This window comes from Vicia villosa, unplaced genomic scaffold, assembly GCF_029867415.1.
Source record: "Vicia villosa cultivar HV-30 ecotype Madison, WI unplaced genomic scaffold, Vvil1.0 ctg.000799F_1_1, whole genome shotgun sequence".
Taxonomy (NCBI): Eukaryota; Viridiplantae; Streptophyta; class Magnoliopsida; order Fabales; family Fabaceae; genus Vicia; species Vicia villosa.
In genome coordinates this window covers 248,745-276,513 of record NW_026705354.1, presented here as the reverse complement: position 1 = coordinate 276,513, position 27,769 = coordinate 248,745, and the positions used below count along the sequence as shown (strand labels likewise).

Here is a 27,769-nt window from a genome sequence, read left to right as displayed (position 1 = left end):
GTATCATAAAATTTGGTGTGATGTAGATGGGAAGCAATTTATGTGATAAATATGCATTCTTACCGAATGATGTACGTAGTTCTACAGATTTTGTTTGTTGAAAGATATAGAGATCAAAATATTTATGTAGTCGTTGGTGTTGAAGTAATGGGCTTTATTTTTGGCCCACCCATTGCATTGGCGATTGGAGCAAAATTTGTTCCAATGAGGAAGCCCAAAAAATTGCCTGGAGAGGTTATCTCAAAAGAGTATTATTCAGAGTATGGAATTGACAAAATATAAATGCACGTCAGGGTTGTACAACCTGGAGAAAGATCCTTAGTCATAGATGATCTTATAGCCACTAGTGGAACCTTAAATGCTGCGATTAAGCTACTAGAACGTGTTAGGGTGAATGTTGTTGAGTGTGTTTGTGTTATTGAACTAATGGAGTTGAAGTTTGCATTTATGAAACTCAAGCATCATAAGCAGAAATAAAAAATAGTGGTGGTAAAAATTGAATTATATGTTCAAAATTTGTTTTTTAGGGAGACATCTAAAATAGTATTACATAGACACATTTCAGAGTAGTTTGTGCAGAGCCAAATTTCTAATTTAAGTACCATGTCTATCTTTATGTTGCAGTAAGTTAAGCAGATTTTTTTGTAACTTCATATTTTTCTTGGGTTTGGTTAAAGTTGTTGATGAAGTATTTGGTTAATATGAATACGTGGTGTTATAGCTTAATTCTATTTGGCCAATAAACACAAAAAGTTGAGCCGGTGTGAGTAGAGTAGTTAGCTAGTAATGCATAGTTAGCTATCATGACTTGTTCAATATTTATATATTGATAAAATAAAATAATAGTATTGAGAAGAATATTGTTGAATTGTCTCCTTTGTGTATTAAATATTTATTTGATAATAAATGTTATGTTATTATCATATTATGATGCTTATTTAATATTAAATGTTTTTGTCTGAAATCAATTTTATTACGTTAAAAAGTGATAGAAAAAAAAAGAATACTATAAATAAAAATATTATAATAGAAATAATTTAAAGAAAAAATAATATTAAAAAAATACTATATTTAAAAATATTTTAGTAGAAATAATATAAATAAAAAAATATTATAAAAAATATAATACAATAGATAAAAATAATAATCGTTTAAACTATTGTTAAATTTAAAAATTATATAATTGGCAACGCTTTAAACTATTACCAAATAATTTATATCTAAAATTTACCAAATAATAATTGAAACCCGTGGATTATTGAAGAGTATTAAAGAGAAACCTAAACCTAATGTAACCAAACTTTCACAAATTTGAAAAACTATGGGAAGTTTAGACTATCAGTGTTTGAGAGTCTCTTGTGTTTTTGTAAATCACCCTTATATCATTTGATACATTGAGGTTAACTGATTGTTCTCACTCATGAGCTTTTAAGTAAAGAGTTGAATATTGGTCTTAATTAAAAGCTTTTAAGCAAAACTAAGTATTTTGTATTTGAAGTGTAATCTTCTATTTGGTTCTTTGGTTTTTGTCACTGGTTATGTCGCTAAGGTGATTGGTAGGAAGTGAGAGGGAGATCTCATATCTAGAGGGTTCTAGGTAAAAGTTGCACAAGTTAGTGATTATGCGATAAGCTGCAAACTGGGATTGTTTTGACTTTGAACTAATATTATCATAGTGAATTTCCTTCATGACTTGGTAGCCTCATAGTAGGTGACGTTGCATTGAACTGAGTTAACAATTGACTGTGTGATTTATCATTCTACAATTTATTTTTCCATATTTTACAGTCTGGTATATGTGTCCTGTCAGTCTGAAAATGTCGTACCATAGGTCTTGACATTGTGTTCTGATGTTGGAACATCAATATTAACATGTTTTAAAAGTGGTTTCAATTGGCATCAGAACAGACACCCTAGTCTATTTATTGGGTGAGCTCCAAGGAGGTAATTTTCTGGTACTATATGTCTCTTGGGAAGCTAGAATGATAGCATTCTGAAAATCAATGAACAACAAAACCTTGAAGTTTGTTAGGTTAAGAGAATTTGTGTGCTAAGGTTGTAGAAGGGAAGAGTATGAACTGACTCTTTGTAACTTTGGAGCTGTTAATGCCATAATCAATGGAGCTGATAAGCACTTGTTCAGACTGAATATCATATGTGTCGTGGCCAAAGATACTTGGGAACTGTCGCACGCTCGCGAAAAATGAACAGAGTCGCCACCAATATATTTATCCCAAAAGGGAAAGGAATATCAGAAAACCTAACAAAGGAAGGAACAAGGTCTTGCGACCAGAGAATCAAGGTACGGGAGTCGGTTACGCGAGGGGAAGGTGTTAGCACCCCTCACGCCCATCGTACTCGATGGTATCCACCTATGTTTGTTTCTATCTAAAGGGTGTGTACTATGTCTATATCTAAATGCGAAATGAATGCAAAATGTAGGGAAAATAAGAATTGTACTCGCACGGGCCCTACCCCGCTGCCTACGTATCCTTTTCAGGAATCAGAGTTACCGTAGCTCGGCTCACGATTTTCTGTTTGTTTTTGTGTTTTTTAGTTGGGCGGCGTTAACGTTCGCGCTCTTGCATAAGGGATCGCCTAGGATGCGTACGAGCGGAAATAACGGTGCCCTTAGGTGCCAACCAGGCAAAAGAAAAAGAAATGATTGGTTTGTGTCTTTTAGGGTAATTCCAAGATGACGAGAACCTACTACAAGGTCTCGCATCACTTCCTCACTTTTTGTTAAATCTGACCATTTATTAGTGTTTTATGAAATATTTTTGATTGGTGAGTTTTATGGGGATTTATTTTGTGACTTAGATCATACCAAAAAGAGTTTTGTTTTGCATGTTTAGAGAACGCCCATCGAGGCCTACGCCACAATCGTTTCTCTAAATAGCGGTTAAGAAATACATCGAGGCCTCACACCTCAATCATTTCTTTTCCGCTAAGTAAAAGAGATACAAAAAGAAGTATTTTATGAATATTTAGAGAATGCACATCGAGGCCTACGCCACAATCGTTTCTCTAAATAACGGTTAAGAAATACACCGAGGCTTCACACCTCAATCATTTCTTCTCCGTTAAGTAGAAAAGAACATACATCGGGGCCTACGCCCCAATCATTTCTTTCCTACTATGAAATATAGTAACGGTATGATCCTTGTCGGTATTTTATTAAGTACTTAAAAAGTCGAAAAGAAAAAGAATGCAATAGGGAACTAATCCTAAATTCTAATCTAAGTTGTCTATACAAGTCTAAATCCTAATGTTAACATGGGATAGATTCTAAAAGAAGCATACAAGTGCTATTAACAAGGTGGGCTAAAAATAAGGCCAAAAACTAAGCAACAAAGTCACACAACAATTATACGAAACGAACATGGAGATAGTACAAAACGATTCAAGCATTAGTACAAAAATGAAACTAAAAAAATACTACTATTTTTTTTATGAGTTTTTAATGAAGGTTTTTATGTCAACAGTTACCTAAAAAATCTAACAAAGTTTAATGGTTCTATTGTTTTTATAACCTAAAAAATAATGAGAAAACTATGTGAAAAAGAACCTAAATCTAATGTGAATTGGCTTGAGTCAGGGGGGTATGAAAGCAATTTGAAATGAACTGAACCCTAGTGTATCGCGACTGGGCCTATATCAAAGGGGGTGTGAGCAGCAATTCGTTCCAACCCAATCTCTAATTGTTTTGATCCAGATTCAAATTCTATCATTATGTTAATTAACAATTATTAATCAAATTAAAATCAATTAATACTAATTAAACTCAACTAATCCTAATCAATTACTATGACTAAACAAAATTAAAATAGAAGAGGGATTAGGTTTCTTTTACGTATGTCGTTTCAGCTTCAACTCTCCTTCCTCCTTCTCACGAGATTGCAAACGGCGGCGACGGTGCTCGACTTCTCCGATGCAACTCAACGGCGCGCCTCCTTGAATCTGAACAACGCTCTATCTCAGCTTCAGTCTCCCTGCTTCTCACATCTCTCCGTCTCAGATTCATTCAATTTCGTTTCTCATCTCCGATTTCGTATCCGTTTGAATCGGTGTTGTTGTTCTTGTGTGCAGATTTGAAGATGAAGATGAAGATTCGCTGAAGGAGACGCGATAGTGACAACGTGCTTTTGTTGTAATTGTGCTGATAATTGATGGAGGCGTGTTGTTGTTGATTATTGTAGGCGACGGAGATTGAAGATTCAGACGCGAGCTCTTGAAGATCTTCTGCAGATTGACGTTGGAGAATTAATGGATGTGATGTTGTGGCGATGTCGAAGTTGGAGTTGATGATTGAAAGAAGATGAAGATTGTTGTAGTGCGGTGAAGAAGATGAGCGATGGAGGTTTTTGATTTTTGAGAGAGTGAAGATTCAAGAAGATGAAGGTTGGAGTTGCAGAGTGAAGATGGTGAAAAGCGATGTGAAGTGGGGGAAAAAATGGAGAGAGCCCTGCAAATGGTGGAGCTGCTGGTTTTTATAGTTGAGGGTTGTTACAACTCTCTCCCATTCTGTTATAATTTCAGTTGAATTCTGTTATGAATCTGTCAGGTGGTTTGGAAATAGAATGAGAATCAGTTATAGGTGGTTATTTCGGTTTTGGTTGTTATTGAGTTAGAAGTTGGTTAGGGACAGGTTAGGAGTTAGTTACAAAAACAGTTAGGTTAGTTATGGAGAGGTTAGAAGCAGTTAGTGACAGTTGGGAATGGGTATGCAGTGTTGTTATATGTTTCTTCTCTGTGATTGGGTTCTGTTTTTGAAACTGTTAATAAAAGGACTAGCTAGTTATAAGTTATTTTGCTGGCAGTTGAAGGATTAGTTAATGAGTGAAGGTTTACAAGATGGAGGTCGGGGCTGCAGCTGGAGTTTTGTTTTTACTTAGGGTGAATTATGGTGGCAGCATGTATATGCATTGTTTGGCATGTTGAATAGGATGGGATTTTTTTGGTTTGAATGTTTGCTTGTTAGGACAGTTTTGAGTAGCTGCTTCTGTTAGCATCTATGTAGAATTTGATTCTGTATACTCTGGACTAAACTTAATTTTTCCTTATTGATGCAGGGCTGACATTACTTTGGATGCTTCATGAAACTTTCAAGTGGATGATCTTTCGAATACTCGGCCGCACGAGAATCACCATGACCGTCAAATATTCTAAACAAGCTCGCTGAACGAACTCCAATGTTTATGTCTTAGAGTCGTAGCAATCTTCCTGAATCATCCTCTTCCCCTTAAAGCTCAAATCACAAGCTCTTGTTTCGATTCGACCAAAGATGGAATTCACGCCCAATGGAGCAACATACTGTCTACCTTTCACACTCAATACCAAATAATATTTGTATATATTTTGTAATGGATACTTCTTGAGTTTGAATGGTGTAATGTCTTTTGGATTTGCTATTTATGGACATTTGATTTTCAACGTTGTGAAGAGTTTTACCTCTTTGAATGGATATGTTGGCTCGTATAACTTTCTTTTAGATAATGAAACCAATTCCTCTATTTTGTGCACTTGAAGTTTAAGTTCTTCCTTGAATAAAATCCTCGAACCGAAATGCCTCAAATCAATGGCCCATGGTATTGTGAATCAAGATAACTACGGAAGTGTGACAACGACCCACTATGAAGATCCAAGTGACTTGGTCAAAGGTCAACCTCCCAGGGTTGACTTTGACCAAAAGTCAAAGTTCTGTCAACATGTTTTTAGATCCATGTGTTACACCAGAAGGTCAAAATAGTCTGAATTGTCGTGCAAGTAATTGAGGAATTTGGATGAAGAAATATCCCCCATAGTCTGATGAAGAAGAAATTCATAATGCTCATGCTTCAAGACCTTAATTTCCCACCTTTCTTCAGATGAATGAATACACACCCTTTTAATGGAGCCTTAGACGAATAGCTTGTATGTCACATAATCAGGTGAACCAAACTTTGAATTGGAGAATGAGCCAGATGAAATCTTGACAATACTCCATGATCAGTTGAGAACCTCAATAGGAACAAACCTGCACGAGATATGAACTTCGAACCATGTGAAACCCCAGCTCTATCTACGACCTTGGTCCCTTGCCAATTTTATTGATTAATGATGCATGTTATGTTAATGACCTAAATGATGTATGTATATGAATTGCAAAAGCTTAAGCCAGTTAGAAATAAGGGGTGGGACAAATTTGGGGTATGACAGGAACCAATGATAGCACTTGTTCAGACTGATTACCGTAGGTAGAGGAGGAACCAAGGTATTAGGGTTAGACATACACAATAGAGTATGCATTTGATTTGTATTTTGTTTATTATTAATCAATTTTGAAAATAACGATTGTACAAATATATTTGGTTTTTTTAATCTTCATGTTTCTATAATATTCCATTTTATTAAAGCTTTACGTGCTTCTATAATATTCATTTTTATTAATCTTCGAAACAAATAACGATAATTTTAATTTAATTGAAATTAGTTTCGAATGAAAATACTACAATCTTAAAAAACACATTCTGTCCAATTATCATACAGGAAAAAAATTCAGTAATGCATCTCCAAATCAATTTTCTTAAGATAAAAAGTTACATTAGAGATGCATTTGCGGATTTAGCCAGAAGCGAATCTCCAAACCATTTTTTTGTTTGGACAAACATCTAATGGGCCGAAAGCCTAACAACATCTACATATTGAAGGGCTTTTTCTTACAAAGTTATCTCTACGGGCCATTCTTACACCTCTTAAATCTTGAGAGAGAATAGCACAATTCACAAGTTGAAGGTTCTGTAATCCCAAAACCCTAAAAAGAAAACCCAAGAAAACGTTCTACAATCGGAGAAGAAGCCATGTTTCCCGGATTCATGCGAAAGCCGGACAAGACTGCGGCATTGAAGGAGCTCAAAACTCACGTCGCCATGTTCGGAACATGGGTCGTCGTTGTTCGTCTCACCCCTTACATTCTTCACTTCCTCAATCGCGAAAGCGACGAACTCAAGCTCGAGCTTTAGATTCACATACTATGGTAATTTTGCTATCCAATCTCAATTTTACGTTCTTGTATGCAAAATGTATGGATTCTGTTTGGAATTTTTCTGTTTTCAAGATCCTTTGCGGTGGATTGTTATATGAAAGATTTGGGTAAATTAGGGTTTGATTTTGTATGATTTTTATCCAAGAACATTCTATGCGGTTTGAAATCTTGGCTTATACATAAAGTGATAAAATTTAGGTTTTTAACCAGATATATACTGCTGAATTTGAATGTATCATTATCAGGGTAGTGTATTCGGTTTATCTGTGTCTGGGTTTTGAATTTGATGTTCGTATTTGCCTAGTACTTATCAGGGTTTAAGAGTTAATTTATCAATGTATTATGTTTTACCGAGTTGAGGGATAATGATATTGAGCATCTGAAATGCTCATCATCAGTGGAAGTTTCTTGGTTGTATTTTTTTTTTTTTTGCATTAAATCTTGTTGATTTTGCTAGATTTTGATTATTAGTATTCAAGCCATCAGGATCTCCCTTAAAAGCTAATTATCAAACCACTAAGATTTAGGCACCTCATGATACTCAAGTCCCTATTTGAATTCAATTAGCACTACTCGATCCGTTGAGTTTGTTTTGTCTTCTTTGCAACCAACACTTCCCGCCCAAGTCATAGTTTATAATAAATTTTACATCTACATTTATCAGACTACCTTATCGGAAACTCAGAATCTGGATCAATTCCAATTCCTGTTGACTTAGTCAGTGATTGGTTCCTTATCCTCAAGGAAGCCACTTCCCTCACCGTGCTGGCTGTCCTTCCTCAATACTATGGGACATTCCATGGTTGACGCTTGGCAATGTTGCCATCCTTAGACAGCTAGAGTTTGGAAACATAGTTAGATTTTTTTCCCCATAGTCTTAGTCCACACAGTCCTATGTGATGTTTCATTAGTTTCTCGTCGACTGCACTAGGGCCATGCGGCGCCTTTCCAACCTTGTTTGTCATTACTATTGGTCGCAATCTGCTCATTTATGTCCCTAATTCATGTTTTGCATCAATTTGGTCATCTTATTGCAAGAATTTTACAGTTCTAGTTTGGTTTTGGTTGTCATACGAGTGATTTGGCATTTGTTGTCACAGATGTAGCCTGGCCTCAATGTTTTTTTTTCCAAATATGATCTGCCCAGCAGGTTTTCCATATATGAAATTATTTGATTTTTTATTTTCTTTCAAAGGTTACACTTGTAACTAGCTTAAAGTTTTAGCTTAAGGTGGGGATGTTAGATTTAAAAGATTCCAGGTTAGTTCTTTTTCTTTTGTGTCACCAATAAACAAAATATAGCTTCAAGACTAGTAACTGATCTTATTTGTGTAAATAAGGGTTAGCTGTTTGTCTTTTGTGTGTCACCAATACATAAAACCTATGACATCACTAGTAACTGATCTTCAGTGTATTTGCAGTCTCAATGTTGTAATACTGAGTTTTCTATTCTGTTCTCATTTTTCTGTATATTCCATTGTTCCTCATAATTGTGTTTTTTCCCTTGGACTTGTGGCAAACACAATGCATCCTTTTTTTTTTTTTAATAATTGTTTTGCAAACTTTTTTCGCTTACTTTAACTGGCTTCAATGTTCATACATTATTTTTTTATTGGTGCAGTGGTATTGAGGAGGATACTTGCTTGACTTCGGAGGAATTTCATCAAATAATGTTTTTATGTGATCCTGAAAATTGTGTGGACGTGATACATTGTTAGTATAATAGACGGTGCCGTTTATATTTTTTTTTACAATGACAAGCTTATGAGGAATTTTTTACAATGATTGATTCAGTCCAGGTCTGCAATGATAAGCTGTTGTTAACCTAACCGAAAAACTGATAGTTTATGCCTTATTTTTGGGGTGAGGGAACTACGTGTAGTGAACGACATTTAAATGAAAGTTTGAGCTTTGATTATAATGAGTTTTTATACAACGATAAAAACAGTAAAAGGACATAGGCAAGGTGTTCATGGGATTTTTTTATTTTTTTTTACTTTATTGATAGAATTATCTTGACTTTCATACTTAACAGATCGAAACGAAATGATCTTAGAAATATGAGAAAATAAGGCTGTATTTTGTATCAAGTTTATATTTCTACATAGAATTAACTCCTAATATTGGAACACTCAATTCATTGGTAAGAAGATTTTGACAAATCTTTCAAATCCTTGTAATTCATTTATATTGTTCTCAAAACAAAACAAAACAATAATAGTACTTTTTTTGTTAACTCCAAAATACTTAAGATACTGGCACTGCTTTAAACAAAGCGGTATAATATTTTAGTAGCTTAATCTACTTCTATTCTATCAACTATCTATTATAAATATATATTAAAAGTTAAAGTAGTTGAAAAAACTACGTATACTCTTCTGAGTTTATGTTATAACTTTAGTTTAATTGTACCATTGCTTTAATATTATGTATTTTGCATTTAATTTTGCCCATGTGTCAATCCACCATTTTTTATTTATTTTTAATTTTATTTAAATGTCTAATTTTTTAAATTTAAATAACTATTATACTTTAATATTGTGTGGGAAACATAATTTTAGGCAAGCTGAAAAGTAACGATCCAAATTTCAACATCATTTTCAAATTTCATTCTACTGCTCAATGCATTGAGTACTCGACACATTGGAGCTTGGAATGACACATTGCTTTACTTGCTGAAATATTAAAATCAAGTAAACGTAGAAACCATCTATATACTCTGAAACTTGAAAAACAAGTAAACAAAAATCCTACTTGTGCCCCCTTTTTCTCCCTGTGCTGCTGTGCAGTTCACCAGCAATACTCAATCGATTCACCTTCTCTATTAATTTCTTTTTAATTTCATTATTTTGTGTCCACAAGTTCTGATTGAGTTCACTATTTGCGAAAAACTCGGGTAACTGCTTTTCGTTATGCATTTTGGAAACCACATGTTCATAAATTGTATTGAAACTTCAATTTAGTTGAATCTGCATTTGGATTAGCAAAAACTATTTACTCGAAATATGAACCTAAGGCGGAAGAGTGCACCGTGTCAGCGTGGCAAAAGTTGAATCAACTTCCATTTATTTTCAATACTTGGTCATCAATGAGCTTTTTTTTGATATATTTTGTTATTCTTTGATGCATCTTTCTTCCTCTCTTTCTTCCTCCAGTTCTTTCTCTTACTCTTATTTGTGTTTGATTTTTTTTGTGTTTATTTTCTATTTTTAGAAAGAGGTTTTCAAGTGAAACAAATAAAAATTATCTGAGGTTAGAGTCAGCCTTCCTCAACTTCCCCTTGGCATCCGCAAGGGCTGCCCGAACCACCCTCAGCTCGATTTCTTGGATAGTCCACCGTTGGCATACACCGCAGCCATCCAGAGGATCCTCAACACAGCCGACATTTACAATATGATAGTCTATATTTGATTATAATTTGAGAACAACTAAGTTAAATCATTTTGGAAGAGTACATTCGAAATGTTTTAGACATGTAAACAACCTATTGGAAAAACCAATCCTGTATTATAGATGCTACAAGAATGACTTCCATACTAGTAATAATTTACACAACACTGAAAGGATCTTTATAAAAGTTTTAGAACATAAAAAATGAACTACATAAATAATCCTTCCAGAAGATTGAGTTATGAGTTTAGTTTACACACAAAAAATAGAGTAAAGTTGATGCTATGAGTCGTAGTTTAAACTGATCGACTGAGTTCTCAGACAAACATTAAACAGCCCTTTTAACACAAGATTTTTGCCATGGGATTATCATTCTGCAAAGAGGTATTCCGTGACTAATTGATCTGCACAAGCATTTGAAGTATGATATATCACACAAAAGATAGACGGATCTTGGATTAAGTAACACTCTCCTTGAACTGAGTGAGGGTAAGACAGGGTCCTTTGTCGTGTACCATTATTCTGATGGAAGTGAAGTTAGAGAATCAGATACTCCTGGCAGTCTTTGGGAAGGATCTCTGGCCGGCGTCCTAAGCACCGTGGAATCAAACTGTCCCACTCTCATTTTTTGAAGTGCTGAGAATGACTCTCTTTTGGCTGACATGGCTTCGAAGTATCGAGTGCAAGATGCCAACGCTACAGGAATAGGTCGTAGCATCTCCTGTTAAAAAAGTAAATGGAATTTCGTTTCAAATGCAAGTCAAAAACACAGAACTATGTCCATTGTATTCTACAAAGAGATGTTCTCAAAGTAGTGCCTGTATGCACTTTGTTGCCTTTAAATACACACAGAAACGCGGCACAATGCTTAACAATCTATACGTGCAAGGGATCCGCAAGGTGAAAACTAGGGTCCAAGAATGCAAATCAGTTTGTGTTATAATGGAAACAGAAAGTCCAAATATCAATATCAAGTAACAATAAAAATGATTGTAGAAGCATACCCCCCAAACTGAAGGAGGTTCCTTAAAATTCTGACTCCATTGAAAATCTGCCACTGATGCTGTCAAGGCACCATAATCACTAGCCGCCTTCATCAGTAGTTCAGAGAAATCTTTCTGCAAATATTAGAAAAATATATGAAGCAAGCATTACAATATGCCTTACATAGCGTCCAGAACAGTCGAGTTTAATAACATAGGACTAGATCAAGTAAGATCAAGAACTAAATACAACATATAGCAAAAATGTGTACCAAAGTGTTATCCCACAAACACAACAAAAGTATCACCCAGTCAAGTGTACATGAAATCAACAAACTTATGTGCCTTTTCCTAGTTGAAGTAGGTTATTTCAACAACAGATCATGTTCACCAACCTGAAATTCTGCTTCAACGGGAATGCAATCCAGGGAATACGGTTGTTGCAGACGAGCAATTATCCGATCCTGCCAAATTATAGAAATAAAAGGATGTTTGAAAGTATATAGGAATATTGAATGGCTCACTAAAATGAAAATTAAGAACTAATTAAACATAAAATGAGACAATATTTTAGGTGAATGTTACCTTATTATGAATAACATCTTTAAGAATAGTAGTAATCCTTGCCAGGGTTTCAATCTTCTTTTTCATTTCACTCGCATGTGTCAAATGTGCAACATTTTTATCATCCTAAAAACATAAAAACAGATATATAATAATCATTAATCAAATCAAAAGAAAAACAGCAATGTGTAAATCCAGATCCAAAAAATAAAAATGCAATTTTCACCTTTCGTCCCTGAAGTTCAACTTGCAGATCAGCAATTTTCTTTTGAACGGAAGTTAATTCTCTCAAAACCCTAATTAAGTCTTCACCCTTTTCGGCGGTTGTTGGGGAGGAACTCTGAGGCGGATCATGGGGGGAAGATGAAGATGAAGATGAAAGTGATGGTGATGAGACGGGGAAGCCGAGATCGGCGGCAATTGATAGAGCGTCGGACATTCCACCGATTCGCTTCACGGCTTTTCTTCCTACCCAACTGGATTCGTTTGCCATTGACATTTTGAAATTTCAGTGCAAGGAGAAGAATATGAACTAGTGTCAAGCTTAGAATGTCTGGTTTATTCCTTTTCTCGTTTGAATTTTTAATCAGTGTTTTTATATTTGAGATTTGGGACAAACGCTCGGAAAAAAATAAGGTTGAATGTTTTTTTTAAGATGTTTTTTTCCTTCATTTTTCATTCACTTGCGAAATGCAAACGTTTTATAGTATCACCTTAAAATTCAAATTTCACATTATAGACCTCATAGGTTAAAAATTGCCGTTGAAAATTCTAAAATACCTTTAGAGTGTGTTTGGATGGAGCATTTTAATGAGGGAAAGTAATTTTTTTGAGGGAATTTAAAATGATTTGACCAAAATCCATTGTTTGGATACAAAAATGAAGAATTATTAAAATGATGGAAATTTATAGAGTATTTCATCTAAGTTAAATTTAATCATTTTGAAATGACACCAAAAACCAAAGAATTTGAAATTCCTCTCATGTTCCATAAAATGTATTTGTTATTATTATTTCTTCAAATTTTACAAATTAGTCCTCATATTTTTCAAAATTATAAAATTTACTCCAAAAATTTTCAAAAATTGCAAATTGGTCCTTAATAATTTTTAAAAATTACAATTTGGTCCTTCAAATTTTTAAAAATTGCAAATTAGTCCTTACTTTTTTATTTTTTAATTTGGTCCAAAAATTTAAATTTTATAAAAAATGACACCAAAAATTTAACAATGAATTCTCTTAATACTCCATTCAAACAAAATAATTTTAAAATGAATGGATTTAAATTGAATCATTTGAATTGCTTTGAATTTCAAATTGCTTTAAAATTTCTAATTACCTCATCCAAACACACTCTTAGAGTGTGTTTGGATGAAGCATTTTAATGAGGAAAAATAATTTTTCGAGGTAATTAAAAATGATTTGATCAAAATCTATTGTTTGGATGAAAAATATGAAGAATTGTTAAAATGATATAAATTTATGAAGTATTTTATTCAAGTTAAATTTAAAGAATTTCAAATGACACCAAAAGGTAAAGAATTTGAAATTGCTCCATAACTTGATTGTTAAATTGTTTATTATTAATTTTTCTAAATTTGCAAAATAATCCTTATATTTTATTAAAATTATAAATTTATACCAAAAATTCTCATAAAATTGCAAATAAGTCTCTAATAATTTTCTAAATTTACAAAATGGTCCCTTAATATTTTCATAAATTGAAAATTAGTCCCTATTTTTCATATTTTAAATTTGGCCCAAAAGTTTTAAAATTGATGAAAATGATCCAAAAATTCAACAATGAATCATTTTAATATTCCATCCAAACAAAAGAATTTAAAATTGAATGATTTTTCAATTGAATCATTTGAATTACTTAGAATTTTAAATTCCTTAAAAATTTCTAATTGCCTCATCCAAACACACTCTTAGATTTTGGAGATGCATTTTCGAAACCATCCATTTTCACATTTTTAATTATTTCGGAGATGCATATCCGAAAACACCCATTTTGTAGTGTTTGGTGTTTTCGGATATGCAAACAAAAACCCTCCATGGCCATGGCTTTTTCTTTCAAATGCTGAACTAACCCATTTTTGAGTATTTATGCACCGTACATAAAGATATACCTTATGCACATCAACACATCCCTTTCGAGATGTTATTGATTGATAACGAGATAACCCGTTTAGATAATTGTATTCGTATTTTGATATTTTAATTTGGATATAATTTTTTTCATGTACTGGTTTTTGTCATTTTAATCTTCCATTTAACTCCATTTTTAAATCATTTTGATATTCCCATTAACTCCTACTTGTGCTATTCTATTTTGTTTACTGTTTTTTGACGTTATCTTTATGAATCACATTTATTCCTTTGTATTTCAGGGGAGTGATATTCATGACGTTGTTCCAACTATGTTCATGAAATCGTTTGATTTGATGTTAACAGTTAACATTACATACACCATTTCTAATTTTCAAGTTCAACCTAGTGATATGTTATTCAAGACATCTGCTCACAAGTATATTTTAAAATTTATTGGTATGACAAGCATTAGAGATGTAAACAAGCATGTTATTCCTCCAAAGCCTATCAAGTTCACTTCTTCTGAAGATATTTTTGCTGTAAAATGGAAGACATATATGTTAATTGGTATGTTGTTAATGTTACAGTCCTTATTTCAAGATCCTTCTTGACTTCACTTTGGGCATCAACAACATGGTACTCAAAGAGAGGATTCTTATAAGGAGCTCAGACAGTTTAGGCAGTAGAATGAACAACATGTTGAGGTTCAGTGAATACATGAGCTTGAAACACTGGTTGAGAAGATTTGACAACCATAGTAGTAATGGCAATAGGTGGAGAATAGTTTGGAGGTAAATCAAAATCGGGCCATGTAGTGGCTGGCCTTGGGTTAAGTTGAGGATCAATAACAACATCAATAACCTTTGAGATAACAGTCCTTTGAGGTGACTCCCCTATGGCAATCAAGACTTGCAATATCTCTGTGAGCTTGGTCATGTCTGACTTCAACTCATCAATTTCCATTCTAACTTCTGAGTTATACTGTTCTTAATCTGCCATTCTGCGTCTGACGTTGGCTCTAGTCTCGTATTGGTGTGGAGGAATCAACTTGATGGTAAACAAAAAACTCTAAAATTGAAGACAGACGATATGAATTAGCAACTTGAATGTATGAATATGGATGCATGCAATTTTTGTTATTTCTTACAGACATTAACTGAGAAATTAAAATATTTTCATAAATAAATATAGTATTCATTGATTAGTTTATTCAACAATGCTTTGATAAAATCTCACATATCTTTCCTCTTAACATGAGATTTTATATTCAATTCAACTCCAAAACACAACGTCATTTTAAATTTTGCTTTTGTGATTATATCCATGTGACGGAATATAAAAAGTTATGTATGATGCAATTGTACACAATGTAGGCTTCACCAAACTTTCCTAGCCAAAATAAATGCTTTACTCAAAAAAGGCAAAGCCACAGACAGCACAAAAAAAGCTACTAATAAATAAAAACACATTAAAAAAAAATTCTATTCATTTCTCATTTCAAAAACATAATGTTCAAATTTAATGCTTCATGATTCAGCTCAACCAACTCTGGTGACACCATCCCCTTGCTTAAATTCATCTAGCTACTTCCCACATATAGACTTACATAGGGGTAAGAAAAACACCAAACCTCCTCAATCTGTTGATCACAACAATGGTGGATGTATACACTTTGAAGGTAGAAGAAGCAAGATCTGCAACTCATGAAAAAACATCAGCAGGTCCTGTGTACAGATGCATCTATGCTAAAGATGGTTTGTTGGAGTTACCTTCTCATTTTCAATCTCCATGGGACTTTTTCAGGTCACTATTAACTACTACTTCCTTCTCATTAGTTAGGACTTAGGAAATTAGCATGCAAAGTTCACAAAAGTTGCCCTACAAAACTTAGGGTTTTCAATTTGAAACTTGCACATTTTTTTAGATAATGATTATTTAGGAAATTAGCATGCAAAGTTCAGAAAATTTGCACTTAGAGATTTCAACTTTGAAATTTGCATTTTTGCATTTTTAAGAAAGGGAAAATAAATTTATAAAAAAAATAAAAAAAATAAATTTGGCCCATGCAGGTCTCGAACCTGCGACCTTCGCGTTATTAGCACGACGCTCTAACCAACTGAGCTAATGGGCCACTTGTTAAAATTTTGATTTTAAAATATTGTATTTATAAGATATGTGATTTGATGCTTCTTTGTTTAGGGAGTCTGCTGCAAGGTACCCCAGGAAACCAATGCTGGGTCGGCGTCAAAAATCCGATTCAAAGGTAACTTTCATTGATGTGTTTCTTTTGCATCATTTCTTACTTAGAATTTGTTTTCACACAATGTCTTACTTGAATTAGCCTTTAGAATACATATAGCTTTTCTTGTCTAGACTAGACTAAACTAAATGAGAAAATAATGTTGGAGAAAATTATGATAACATGAATAAATGATGTTTTAGTTACATAATGAAACCAAAAGTAGTTATATAAGTAAGGGTATATTTTGTAAAATAATACTAATGGACAAATTTTTTTCCATCAAAATGGTATATACTTAGGGACAGAAGCATTAGGAACATGCTGGTCTCAATATCTTATTTTATGTTACATTTGTTGGGTATAAAATAAATTTTATATTGAATTAGGTAAAATCATGTAAGAATTCAATTGAATTTGCAGGTTGGTCCCTATGAATGGATCACATTTGAAGAGGCTTATGATGCTTCCATCCGAATTGGTTCCGCCATGAAGAGCCGTGGTGTCAATCCTGTAAATGTTCTTGTTCCATTAACATACTATTACTCAATACTCAGAAATTTATGCAATTAATCTAACTAGTTTTTTTTTTTTTTTTGTACCACAAGGGTGATCGTTGTGGCATATACGGATCCAATTGTCCTGAGTGGATAATTGCAATGGAGGTATTTAGCATGTTAAACATAGTTAGGAGCTAATTAAGCAACTATTTAGTATGTTAAACATGTTATAATATGATATTTATATGATTAGCCTTATTAATTATTGCGTTAGTACATTAATGGCTTGATTCAAATTTGGTTTCTCCAGGCTTGTAACAGCTATGCAGTAACTTATGTCCCATTATACGACACTCTTGGTTTGTGTTTTTTGTGCCTTTCCCTATAAATCTCAATAAACTTACTTTTATTATTTACCGAATTTAGGAACTTAAAGTTTGATTTCGTATTTATGAATAAACAGGTCCTAATGCTGTGGAGTTTATCATTAACCATGCTGAAGTTTCAATAGCATTTGTACAGCAAAGCAAGATCCCGTCTGTAGGTTCCATTCTATTTCTTGGATCACAATCTTTTACTCTCTGGCTCTTGATTATGGTTTTCCGGCGGATAATTAGCTTATCCATTGAGTTTCTTGAGGATAATTAGCTTACTGTTTTTTGTTGCCACAGGTTTTGTCATGTCTTGATCGGTGTACAAGTCTTAAAAGTATGTTTAATCAAACCTTTCTGTTATTTCTGTTATGAATAGTTTTAAGAGTCTTCCCATCTAACTGATTAACTTCGGTAATTTAATAACCTAGCTATTGTGAGTTTTGGTGATGTTTCAATCACACAAAAGAAAGAAGCCGAGGAACTTGGTGTATCCTGCTTCACATGGGAAGAGTTTCTTCAATCGGTAGGAACTACGATTTTCAGTTGCTTACTGATGTTAATATTTATAACTAACAACACGAACCATTGTGATCAAATAGGAAATTTTTCTCTTTCGATATAATTTTGTCGTATATCTTTATTTCTGCAGGGAAATCGAGATTTGGATCTACCGTTAAAAAATAAGACTGACATCTGCACAATCATGTACACAAGCGGAACAACAGGTGAACCAAAAGGTGTCATTATTAAGAACGAGGCTTTCATGACTCAAGTGCTGTCTATTGACCAACTACTTTCGTTAACAGACAAAGGCGTAAGATAATTAATTTTTTTTATGATTCGCTTGTTTCGTGTAATAACACTTTTTATAAGCCCGTCGTTAAATATTTCATTTGCTTTTCTCTATGCATCTAACATGTCATTCTCAATGTTGATACACGTTCTATGTACTATTTATAGGCAGCTGAAGACGATGTGTACTTCTCTTTTCTTCCTCTTGCTCATGTATATGACCAGATAATGGTGACCTATTGCATCCACAAGGGTTCATCAGTTGGATTTTGGCAGGGCGTAAGCTTTGAATTTGCTTTCCGTTCTTATTAGTAATATCGGACTTATTTTCAAAATATTTTCTTCATGGAATTTTTCATGCTGATTCTTGTAGGATATCAGATTCTTAATGGAAGATATTCAGACACTGAAACCAACTATATTTTGTGGCGTTCCTCGAGTTTATGACCGTGTTTACGCTGGTAAGGAGAGAATGTTTATTGTGCCGCTGCCTGGTGCTATGATCTTTTTGTGTATGCTAAATGTGATTGTGTTGACTACATTGTCATTTGAAAATTAATTATAAGCATACCTTGCGGTTGAAGGTATCAATAGCAAAATTTCATCGGAAGGATCACTGAAAAAGACATTGTTTCAGTATGCATATAACTAGTACGTTTAACCACTGAACTTTCTACCGTTCCGGAATTCTACTTTTCTAATTTCAGATTTCTATCCTATTGTATACTAATCTAAACTCCATTAACAGCAAATTGGGATATCTAAATAGTGGTCTTCCACAAGACAAAGCATCACCGTGGTTCGATAGGCTTGTGTTTGACAAGGTATTCCATTTTATACTAAGATTTTATTTCAGAAAGTTTTGTTTCAAATTTGAAGGATTGGTTTTATTGATAGATAAAACAAGCATTGGGTGGACGAGTTCGAATCTTGTTATCAGGAGCTGCTCCTTTGTCTAAGCACGTTGAAGAGTTTTTGAGGGTCACTTTTGGATCTACCTTGGCACAAGGATATGGTACACTAAAGTTCTTGAATCTTTGATTAGAAAATCGGTGGATTGTTTTTAAGAAGTAGTTCATCGAAGTGGTTACGTAACAATTCATTATTAACATTTTGATTTTACAGGTCTCACTGAAAGCTGTGCGGGGTGTTTCACTTCAATATCCAATGTATTTTCTATGGTGGGAACGGTCGGAGTTCCCATGCCAACGATTGAAGCCAGGCTTGAGTCCGTGCCTGAGATGGGATATGATGCACTTTCCAGTCAGCCCCGTGGAGAAATTTGCTTGAGAGGGAATACCTTGTTTTCCGGTTACCACAAGCGTCAAGATCTTACTGAAGAGGTTATGGTTGATGGTTGGTTTCATACAGGTAAGTCCTCATATTTAGCTTAGAACATGTTTGAAATAACGAGTTCGTCACAAACTTCTGTATTTCGGCATTCTCGTGTCAAAGTTGGTAGTATGGCTCTAAATGCCGTGTCCTTCGGAATGATTTGAAAAATCAATACAGGTGACATTGGAGAATGGCTGCCAAATGGAGCCATGAAAATTATTGACAGAAAAAAGAACATCTTCAAATTGTCTCAAGGAGAATACGTTGCTGTCGAGAGTATCGAAAACAAGTATTCGCAGTGCCCTCTTATAACTTCGGTATGATTCTTCTCTAATAATCCTAGAAAAAGTTGACTGAATTAGAACTCATGAAATTCCATTTTTATTTCGCACGCAGGTTTGGGTTTATGGAAATAGTTTCGAATCTTTCTTGGTGGCCGTCGTTGTTCCGGAAAGACAAGCCCTTGAGAATTGGGCAGTGAAGCATAATTTGTCTGAAGATTATAAATCACTATGTGGAAATCTAAAGGCAAGAAAATTCATTTTGGATGAACTCAACAGCATTGGTCAGAAACATCAAGTACGTATATATAATGTTAACCATATGTTTTACATTTTTTGATCTTATTGATTAGTGATTACAGTTGACATGATTGGTATTCTCTCAGTTTCGAGGTTTTGAGCTGATAAAAGCAGTTTTTCTGGAACCAATTCCCTTCGATGTGGAGAGAGATCTAGTAACTCCAACATTTAAATTGAAGAGACCACAATTACTAAAGCACTATAAGGTTTGTCTCATGTTCTCTAATCAACATTGCAACTACTAACTTTCTACGATTTCAGTATCTAGTAAAAAAAAATATTTGCTCTGGTCGACCTCTAGGCCACTGCGGTTACTTACGTAGTTTTGTCCGTTTTTGGGTATTGTCCACTTTTGGGTGAGAACCCTCATGGTTTCATCCTTTAGAAAAGGCGTCTCGTTGGATCAAGGTGTTTGAGTGTTATATATAAACTATGTTGTATATAAACTACCTTCAGACTTTAGCTTCATTTCCGAAATAATGTGAGACTATTTTTATCAACCAAGAACATTTGTCTCTCAGTTGAGACTAAGGTGCATGTGGACTTAATCCTTCTTTCTAGCACAAATGTTCTGGTCAATCTCAAGTTTGTGTCACTGCAGCTATGCGGTATTGTCTGTTTGGATGTGATAACCCTCACGCCTTGTCCTGCAGCTACGTGGTATTGTCTGTTTGGGTGATAACCCTCACGGCCTTGTCCTTTAAAAAAGGCGTCTCGATGGATTGAAGTATATGCGTGTTGTATATAAACTCTACCATTAGCCTCGATTCCCAAGCAACGTGATACTATTTTGATCAGCTCGAACAATATTTTTTAATTATTTTAGCTAATTGAATTAGTAAAATGATTCACAATATTTACCAAAATATGCATTTTTTTTTTGTTACTAGCTAAGTATAAAATGTTACTTCTTGCAAACAATTTCAGGATTGTATTGATCAACTATACAAGGAAGCAAAGGGAGCAATGGTGTGAGACAGATGGCAGGAATTCCATTTGAAATTATGTGAATTGAAAAAGCTATAAACAAAACATGTAGGATATTGAAATATGAACTGCATAATATGCTCATTCAGCCATTTTTAAAAAAATTATATCATAAAATTATGTGGAAAATTCAAAAAGCTACCTATTTTGCGTACCTTGCAACAAATGTTTTTACTCCTATTTGTTTAAGTGAAGTAAGTTTGTAACTTTATGGTGACTATTTATTGAGAGGGAATGATTGATTTAGAGAGAGAGAAAAAAAATTATCTAAGGTACCCATGGTCCACTCAAATCATAGATAATATGTGAATACACCAGAAACTACGAGATATATTCATGGCCGTCTTTGTAGGTGTAAGACGGTTTATTGCATAGAGCTCAAAATTTGTCACTGTCAAATCTTGATCTTGTATAAAAGAGTGTCATAAAATATTTATCATAGTTAAAACATCACAAAATAGAGCCCCTATTTGTTTTTCTACAATTAAACCTGATAAGCTTACATAGTCTTTGAAAATTTAAGACGGTCTTCAAAAACTTAAGACAACCCTGATATTACTACCATGTCATTACTACCATGTCAATTCCCTTCATCATTCTTATTTCTACTATGAAGCCAACAAAATGTCGAAAGAGACTTGATTTCATATGTTAAACATGCAAACGAAACAACAAAGGTAATACATTACATCAAACAATGACAGAGTATTTGACATCAACATCCAACAAATGAATGATTACACAACACAACTGGCTTAATTCACTCACAACACTTAACAGTCAAATTCAAATTCAAATGCAGTACCTAAAAAATGATAACGATAAGCGCCCAGATGGGGTAAACCAACAGAAGTATTATACCAACGGAGTTCGACACGCCATTTGCTCTAGTGAAGGAGTTTTTGAAACCACCGGATGCACGAATATGTTCCTGTAGTAAATAACATGCAATGACAAGACACACAATCACTCCCACAATGTTTTCTCTGAAGGTGGTTGCAATTACATTTGGAGCTACAACAACCAAAAGCACCAAAGCACCAGGTAAATCCATCCATTCTGCAGTAACAATCATGAAGAGTTGGTTATTAGTATGCATATTCAATATTTCACAGACTATCATAAGCAAAATTGTAACGTACCAGAGTAATGTTTTGGGATAAAAAGCCTTAACACAACAGTAACTAAAGCAATCCATTTTCCAATCTCTCCCCTGCATAGTGATGAAAATAATATTATAGACGGAAATGAAGGTACAAATTTGATGACATGAAATGAAAGCGTGACAGATATGGAGGGAAATGAATCACCTGACGATACCGAAAACTAGCTGCGGCAAACTGAAGAAAATGTATGGAATGAGCAGTGATGTGAGAATGTTGGTCTTCCAGTTTGTGCGATCCAAAACCAACAAGTAACTGCAGAGAACATATTAACACAATCAGTGAAGTCATTAAAACAAAGACTATTACAGTTTTCATTCATTCTTACTCAACAAAACATGGTGAAACTTTGACACTGATTAACAAAATTAAAATATCATTAGTTTTTTTTTTAATATATTCTTACACAACAACAATAAAAACATGGTGATAATTTCTGTTTTGAATAACGGTTGGGAGTTGAATAGTAGCTCTATCTTTAGAGTGAGAAACTCTTATGATTTTTGTGGATAAAAATAGTGACAACAATTCAACACTAACCACTAAAAAGACAACATGATAACTACCGACTTCTTCATGAGAATAAGTGGGGCTCCTACCCTACCATAAATATTTTCTTGTCTAGAAATGGATCTAAATATCTACCTTCCACTCGTTCCATCTAAAGTATCTCCAAGTGTTGGAAACCAATTTAAAAAGTGTTAAATAAAAAATATATATTTTGAGGACACTCATCTGATTTTTGTCAGACTTTTCCGAGATTTTTCCTATACATGTCAAGTAGTTGGCCTAACATACCCTCTCACTGCCCCCAGAACAAATTGGAGTTGGGCGGAAATTTGATATGAGAAAGTCAACTAGATCTTAAATTAGACTCTGATATCATACTTAAAAAAATATAATTGAGTCTAATTTATCACTACAAAACCGACTTGCAGGAAAGAATTGCCCACTACAAAGCCTACTGCTAAAGGTGTATGCCCTTCATAGAATATTTCTTATAACCTATTTTCGAACAAGCTATGGACATGATATCAGAGATTGTTTTGGAGAGTACTAATTATAAGAAGAAAAAAATATACCAGAAATCACACTGAAATTAAGGATGGTCTAGAAGCAGCAACAAATATTCTAAAATCACATACAAAAAAAAAAACAGTATAGAGAGACATAAACACACAATAAAAAAACAACAACTTACAATGTTTAACAACCAAACCACACAATCCATATAACAAAATTCAAAAACACCCATAAATCACAGTAAACTATAAAGTAAAAGGGAAGAACAGAACATACATAGCAGCAACAGCAGCAAAGAATCCGAAGAAAGATGCTCCAAATCCCAAACCACCGAGTTTAAGAATATGATCAGCGAGTTTATGAGCAGCTTCACCCAAGTCTCTGAAATCTGAGTTGATCAACTGAGCTGCTTCATCTTGAAAATTCATCTTGTTCCACATTTTCCCCCTCAATTTGTGATCACAAGTTAGCAAGAGAGGACGCAAAGATTAGTGCTGTTATGTGCGCACTATGATCTGTTTAATATTGATTGGTTCCGTTGTTATTTATGGGAATTTCAATGGTTTGTGTAAGTCTCATTGACTCGTGGAAAACGATTTTCTATTTTATTTTTAAACTAATTATTTTTTATAAATAAAGATCAATAAATACTATTCTTTTGTATAAAATTATTTTGAATTTATCATTCTATTTAAGTTATTTTAAACTTAAACAATATTAATTCTTCCTTAATACTTTTTTCATTTAAGATTAATAATATTTATATTTTTAAATGATAAATTTTTTTACTGTAGAATTTCATAGATAAAAATATAAGTTAAAAATATTATTAATTTTTTATGAAAAAACATGAGAATATTTAAAATTTAAAATTGAAAAATTAATTTTATGAATCAGAAGATCAAAATTATAGTTTAATTTTAAAAATTAATTAATTAATAATATATTGTAAAAGATTTTACAACTATAATGAATAATAATTTATTTATTCTATTATATATTTAAGTGCTTATTATTATTTTTTAATATATTTTTATAAATAAAGAATATTATAATATCTTTCTTATTTTAAATTATATAATAATAATTAATATTTGTGAGATATTAACATTATTTTAAAAACATAAAAGTATAAAAACAATTTTTATTAAAATTATTTTAATAACATAATAGTATAAAGGCAACTTTTATTAAAATTAATTTTTTTTGACTCAATTACATAAAACTAATTAAACACAAATTCTAACTAAAATTATGTTTACAAATAAATTTAATTTTGATGAATTTTTTTATCTATAGAAGAGACGCCAAACACTAAAATGTTGTATTAATTTTAATTTAATTTTATGGAGTTAAAATTAGTTATGTATGTCGGCCATATAAAGTATATAGTTTATGTTTTGTTTTGTTCGAATCATTATTGGAGTAGAGATGAGTTAAAACCACGTGGAGGCTTATGGATTGGCCGTTATAGATATCGATGTGCTGGCGTGTGAGCCTATGTCGGCTGATTCAACTTTATAGTATTTTTTTGAAAGAGAATTCCTACAAGCTAGAAAACGTAGTATAATCTATAACACTAGTATTTTTTATACAGGAATGAGAAAACTAACAAAAAATTATTTGTCCACGTATGTTGGTTGATTTAATTTTTTGATATTAACACTGTTCTGGACTGGGTCAGGATTATGCCCAATCTACTTTCGGCCCACTTAGTCTTAGAGGCCCAAATCACTCTATGCTCCATAAAGTACAGTAGAATGCTCGTCTCCACCGTGCCTGACATGATGTTTCCCGCAAGCTGCTTAGCGCCCGGCACAGGTGCTCCCCGCGAGCATCTTCTCGCCGAGGACCCTGCTCCTCGTAGGGCTCCTTCACATTCAACCCTCCGAATAACGCGAGTCCACGTGGTCCATAAAAGACCGCGTCTCCCCTAAACTTCGGAGCGGTTAACCAGGACAGAGGACACTCATGCACCTCTGATATTTCTGCCTAGGAAACCTGGCAGTCTCTTAATTGGGCCTGGGCATCCAACCCAAATAACGAGATCATGGCCCAGCGCTGGGGGCTATAAATACCCTCTTTCACTAGAGGGTCAGGTATTCTATTCTTTCTAACCTTTAACTCGTACTTGCACTCCTTTGCTCGTCTTCTTACTTTGGCATCGGAGTACCTTGCAGGTACACCCCCCCTTTCACTTCTCAAAGGTCCAGTTCCAAGCAGCCCGCGACGATCCTTTTGATCAGGTACGATCAAACACTATTAAGAAAAAGGTATTTTTTATGATGCTTTGGTAAATAAATATAGATAAATGTCCAGGATTTGAACTCGGGATTAGTGGAATTTTAAGATGATGGAAAAATATTTGTAATTTGAATTTAAGAGAATTGAGAGTACAAATGAATATTTAGTGAAAAAGATATCTCAGTGAAAGAGACATACAAGTATTTATTGTTGAAGACATTTTATCATAGTTTCTCTTGATTAGATGTTTTGTACATTCGAGACATATATTTCGGAGCAGCCACACATTTCGTCAATCATAAAATTGACTTGGAAAGCTGATGAACATCTGAGAATACATCTCAGTTTGGCCACATATTCCGCCAACCACAAAACTGACCTATAAGGTTTATGAACGACTAGGATATACATCCCGGACTAGTCAGACAAACCCTATCCAAAATCGCCCTTAATGATAGGTGTTAGTGCTTTTATTGGCTGATTGGCATTTATATTTGGCTAAAACATAATAATAGTACAATGTGTAATCTTGCAAATATAAAAAGAAAAAAACAAGTACATGCAAGATGTTATATGGAATGTCATGACATCAACTCATGACATCGCACTTGCAGAACTGGAAGGAAGATTCAGTTTGTTACTCAACAGATACAGGATATTCGTGGAATATTTTGTAATCCTATGTGGCGCAAATTTAAAGGTCAAAAGAATATTTGAAGAATCAGATCAGAAGATTGAATATTCAGGAAGAATCAGCAGTTTCTAATTTAGGAGATAAATTAGGAAACTCATGATTAAAAAGACCTTGATTGTAACAGAAGATTTCTGCAGATTTGTAATAGCAAGGAGTGCTGCGATTTGTAAGCCCAAGTCCAACTGGGATCAGGTTATAAATATAAACCTTTGTAACCTAGTTTGAGTGAGCTAGCCGAGTATTGGCAAGATGTAGTTTTTAGGGTTAGCCGTGTAGGTGAACCACCCGGATTATGGGATGGTCACTGATATGTGATTCTTGAAGCTGTTAAGCAAGAGAAGTTTAATGTGATTCTCGAAGCTGTTAAGCAAGAGAAGTTTAATGTGAATCTCGAAGCCTGTAGGTAAGAGATGTTGTGTTCTTGGAGGAAGCTGTTAAGCAACTTCAGGTTATTTTTGTGTATTTAAAATGTTGGTAATGAGGCCGTTGATGCAGTGACTAAGTTGTTGACTGCTAGACATCATTGCTATGATTGAGAGTGGAATGTAGATATTCCATATTTAGGAAGAACCTAGGTAGAAGGGTCATTGGGTAGTGATTAAGTGAGGAGTTGTAAACTGAGAGTTTAGCTCTGAATTGATACTGCTAATAGTGAACTTCATCCCTGGCTTGATAGCCCCCAGAGTAGGTAGTTAGACCGATCTGGGTTAACAATTAACTGTATTATTTATCTTCTGCATTATTTTGTTTGTTCATTCGTGGATGTTATGACATCGTGTATAACATCAGGTTTAGAAGTGTTAGCTGTTCCTTTACAGAACCATATAAACTTTACAATCTGGTTATGTTGATTGAACATATGTGATCCCAGGTCTCATTGACTCCTTCTTAGGGGTAATTAAAAGTTGGGGATCTATGTGTTCTGCCTCTTCTACATTAATAACAGATCAGATGTCTTGACATCGTGAATTAGATCCTGAGTCTGTCATACCAGAATTTCAATAGGGAAGTGTTGGTTGGGATTTCGACAAGAGGCAAAATTCGACCAAGGGAGTATGAAAGTAGAGTCAATCATAAACAAGTCTGGAGAAGTCGACTGGGCCTGAAGACTGGAGAAATTGACTAGGCCTGAAGAGTTGAGAAATTCGGTGCAAGAAGAATCCCCAGTCAAATTTAGTTCATGCGAAGTAAAATCAGACGCGGGTAGCCAAAATGGAGAACGAAGAATTTGGAAATTCTGAAAGTGCATGTGGCATGCAAAGAAACGAAGGCCGCCAAAAAGTAGTTACGCTTTTGTATTATAATAAAACTTTGTAAATAGTTGGAGGGGATTCAAACTTACATAAGCCTATACACTAACACTCAAAGTAACCAAGCTACGATCGAAATGAGTAAAGCAAGGGAAATGTATGTTTGAGTCACCAACTTTCATTCAATTTTAAATGTTATGTCATTTACCTTTTTTCAAGCTTTATTACTCTTTACAAGTTTTGTTTTTTCTTTTCAAAGTTTCTTTGAACGTTACTTTTTGAAACGAACTGCTTCGACGCTGTGTCGAACTCGTTTACAACAGTCAACATTTCTAAACTCTTGTTAAAACACTTTAGGAAACTAAAGCATTATTCTGAGATTCCCTAGTCGATCTCGTAAAGTAACTTTTAAAAAGAGACTAGCATTGTTTACCAGTTTTTAAGATAAAAAAATTGGCACGCTCAATGGAACAGTGCTAATAAATTTTTTAAAGTTGTTTTTATCAAGCATTTTCTTACATGCATAGTTATG

The 27,769-nt window shown here is 33.8% G+C and overlaps 4 protein-coding genes and 1 non-coding gene across 5 annotated transcripts; 2 read left to right on the top strand and 3 right to left on the bottom strand.

The window, feature by feature from the left end:
• The first annotated feature begins 6,722 nt into the window (after positions 1–6,722).
• LOC131631267 (mitochondrial import receptor subunit TOM6 homolog) lies at positions 6,723–8,822 on the top strand. The gene is made up of 2 exons (XM_058902061.1): positions 6,723–7,015; positions 8,646–8,822. The coding sequence occupies exon 1, from the start codon at positions 6,840–6,842 to the stop codon at positions 6,999–7,001; it is 162 nt and encodes a 53-aa protein (XP_058758044.1). The 5' UTR covers positions 6,723–6,839; the 3' UTR covers positions 7,002–7,015; positions 8,646–8,822.
• A 1,356-nt stretch (positions 8,823–10,178) lies between these two features.
• On the bottom strand, positions 10,179–12,619 carry LOC131631266 (AUGMIN subunit 2-like). The gene is made up of 5 exons (XM_058902059.1): positions 12,188–12,619; positions 11,983–12,087; positions 11,793–11,861; positions 11,419–11,532; positions 10,179–11,135 (listed from the first exon to the last, which is right to left on the bottom strand). The coding sequence occupies exons 1-5, from the start codon at positions 12,458–12,460 to the stop codon at positions 10,932–10,934; spliced, it is 765 nt and encodes a 254-aa protein (XP_058758042.1). The 5' UTR covers positions 12,461–12,619; the 3' UTR covers positions 10,179–10,931.
• A 2,927-nt stretch (positions 12,620–15,546) lies between these two features.
• On the top strand, positions 15,547–21,017 carry LOC131631283 (probable CoA ligase CCL6). The gene is made up of 19 exons (XM_058902077.1): positions 15,547–15,858; positions 16,255–16,318; positions 16,718–16,807; positions 16,903–16,959; positions 17,105–17,153; positions 17,258–17,334; positions 17,466–17,502; positions 17,597–17,691; positions 17,818–17,982; positions 18,129–18,239; positions 18,334–18,421; positions 18,545–18,611; positions 18,709–18,784; positions 18,858–18,975; positions 19,086–19,331; positions 19,473–19,612; positions 19,692–19,874; positions 19,963–20,082; positions 20,804–21,017. Exons 1-19 carry the CDS (start codon positions 15,710–15,712, stop codon positions 20,849–20,851), a joined length of 1,980 nt encoding a protein of 659 aa, XP_058758060.1. The 5' UTR covers positions 15,547–15,709; the 3' UTR covers positions 20,852–21,017.
• TRNAI-AAU (transfer RNA isoleucine (anticodon AAU)) lies at positions 16,113–16,186 on the bottom strand. Its single transcript has one exon. It is a non-coding gene; the product is annotated as a tRNA-Ile (tRNA).
• Positions 21,018–21,488: 471 nt separating the features above from the next.
• On the bottom strand, positions 21,489–23,582 carry LOC131631284 (cold-regulated 413 plasma membrane protein 1-like). The gene is made up of 4 exons (XM_058902079.1): positions 23,326–23,582; positions 22,174–22,281; positions 22,006–22,076; positions 21,489–21,922 (listed from the first exon to the last, which is right to left on the bottom strand). Exons 1-4 carry the CDS (start codon positions 23,487–23,489, stop codon positions 21,669–21,671), a joined length of 597 nt encoding a protein of 198 aa, XP_058758062.1. The 5' UTR covers positions 23,490–23,582; the 3' UTR covers positions 21,489–21,668.
• Between the last annotated feature and the right edge of the window lie 4,187 nt (positions 23,583–27,769).

Coding starts and splice junctions, on each gene's coding strand:
- LOC131631266 (XM_058902059.1), bottom strand. CDS start 12,460: ATGTCAATGGCAAACGAATCCAGTTGGGTAGGAAGAAAAGCCGTGAAG. Junction 11,533..11,792: donor CCGTTGAAGCAGAATTTCAG/GTTGGTGAACAT, acceptor TAATATTTGCAG/AAAGATTTCTCTGAACTACT. Junction 11,136..11,418: donor AACCTCCTTCAGTTTGGGGG/GTATGCTTCTAC, acceptor CTTTTTTAACAG/GAGATGCTACGACCTATTCC.
- LOC131631283 (XM_058902077.1), top strand. CDS start 15,710: ATGGTGGATGTATACACTTTGAAGGTAGAAGAAGCAAGATCTGCAACT. Junction 17,335..17,465: donor AGCAAAGCAAGATCCCGTCT/GTAGGTTCCATT, acceptor TTGTTGCCACAG/GTTTTGTCATGTCTTGATCG. Junction 19,875..19,962: donor GCATTGGTCAGAAACATCAA/GTACGTATATAT, acceptor GTATTCTCTCAG/TTTCGAGGTTTTGAGCTGAT.
- LOC131631267 (XM_058902061.1), top strand. CDS start 6,840: ATGTTTCCCGGATTCATGCGAAAGCCGGACAAGACTGCGGCATTGAAG.
- LOC131631284 (XM_058902079.1), bottom strand. CDS start 23,489: ATGTGGAACAAGATGAATTTTCAAGATGAAGCAGCTCAGTTGATCAAC. Junction 22,282..23,325: donor TTTGCTGCTGTTGCTGCTAT/GTATGTTCTGTT, acceptor TGTTCTCTGCAG/TTACTTGTTGGTTTTGGATC. Junction 21,923..22,005: donor TATCCCAAAACATTACTCTG/GTACGTTACAAT, acceptor TTGTTACTGCAG/AATGGATGGATTTACCTGGT.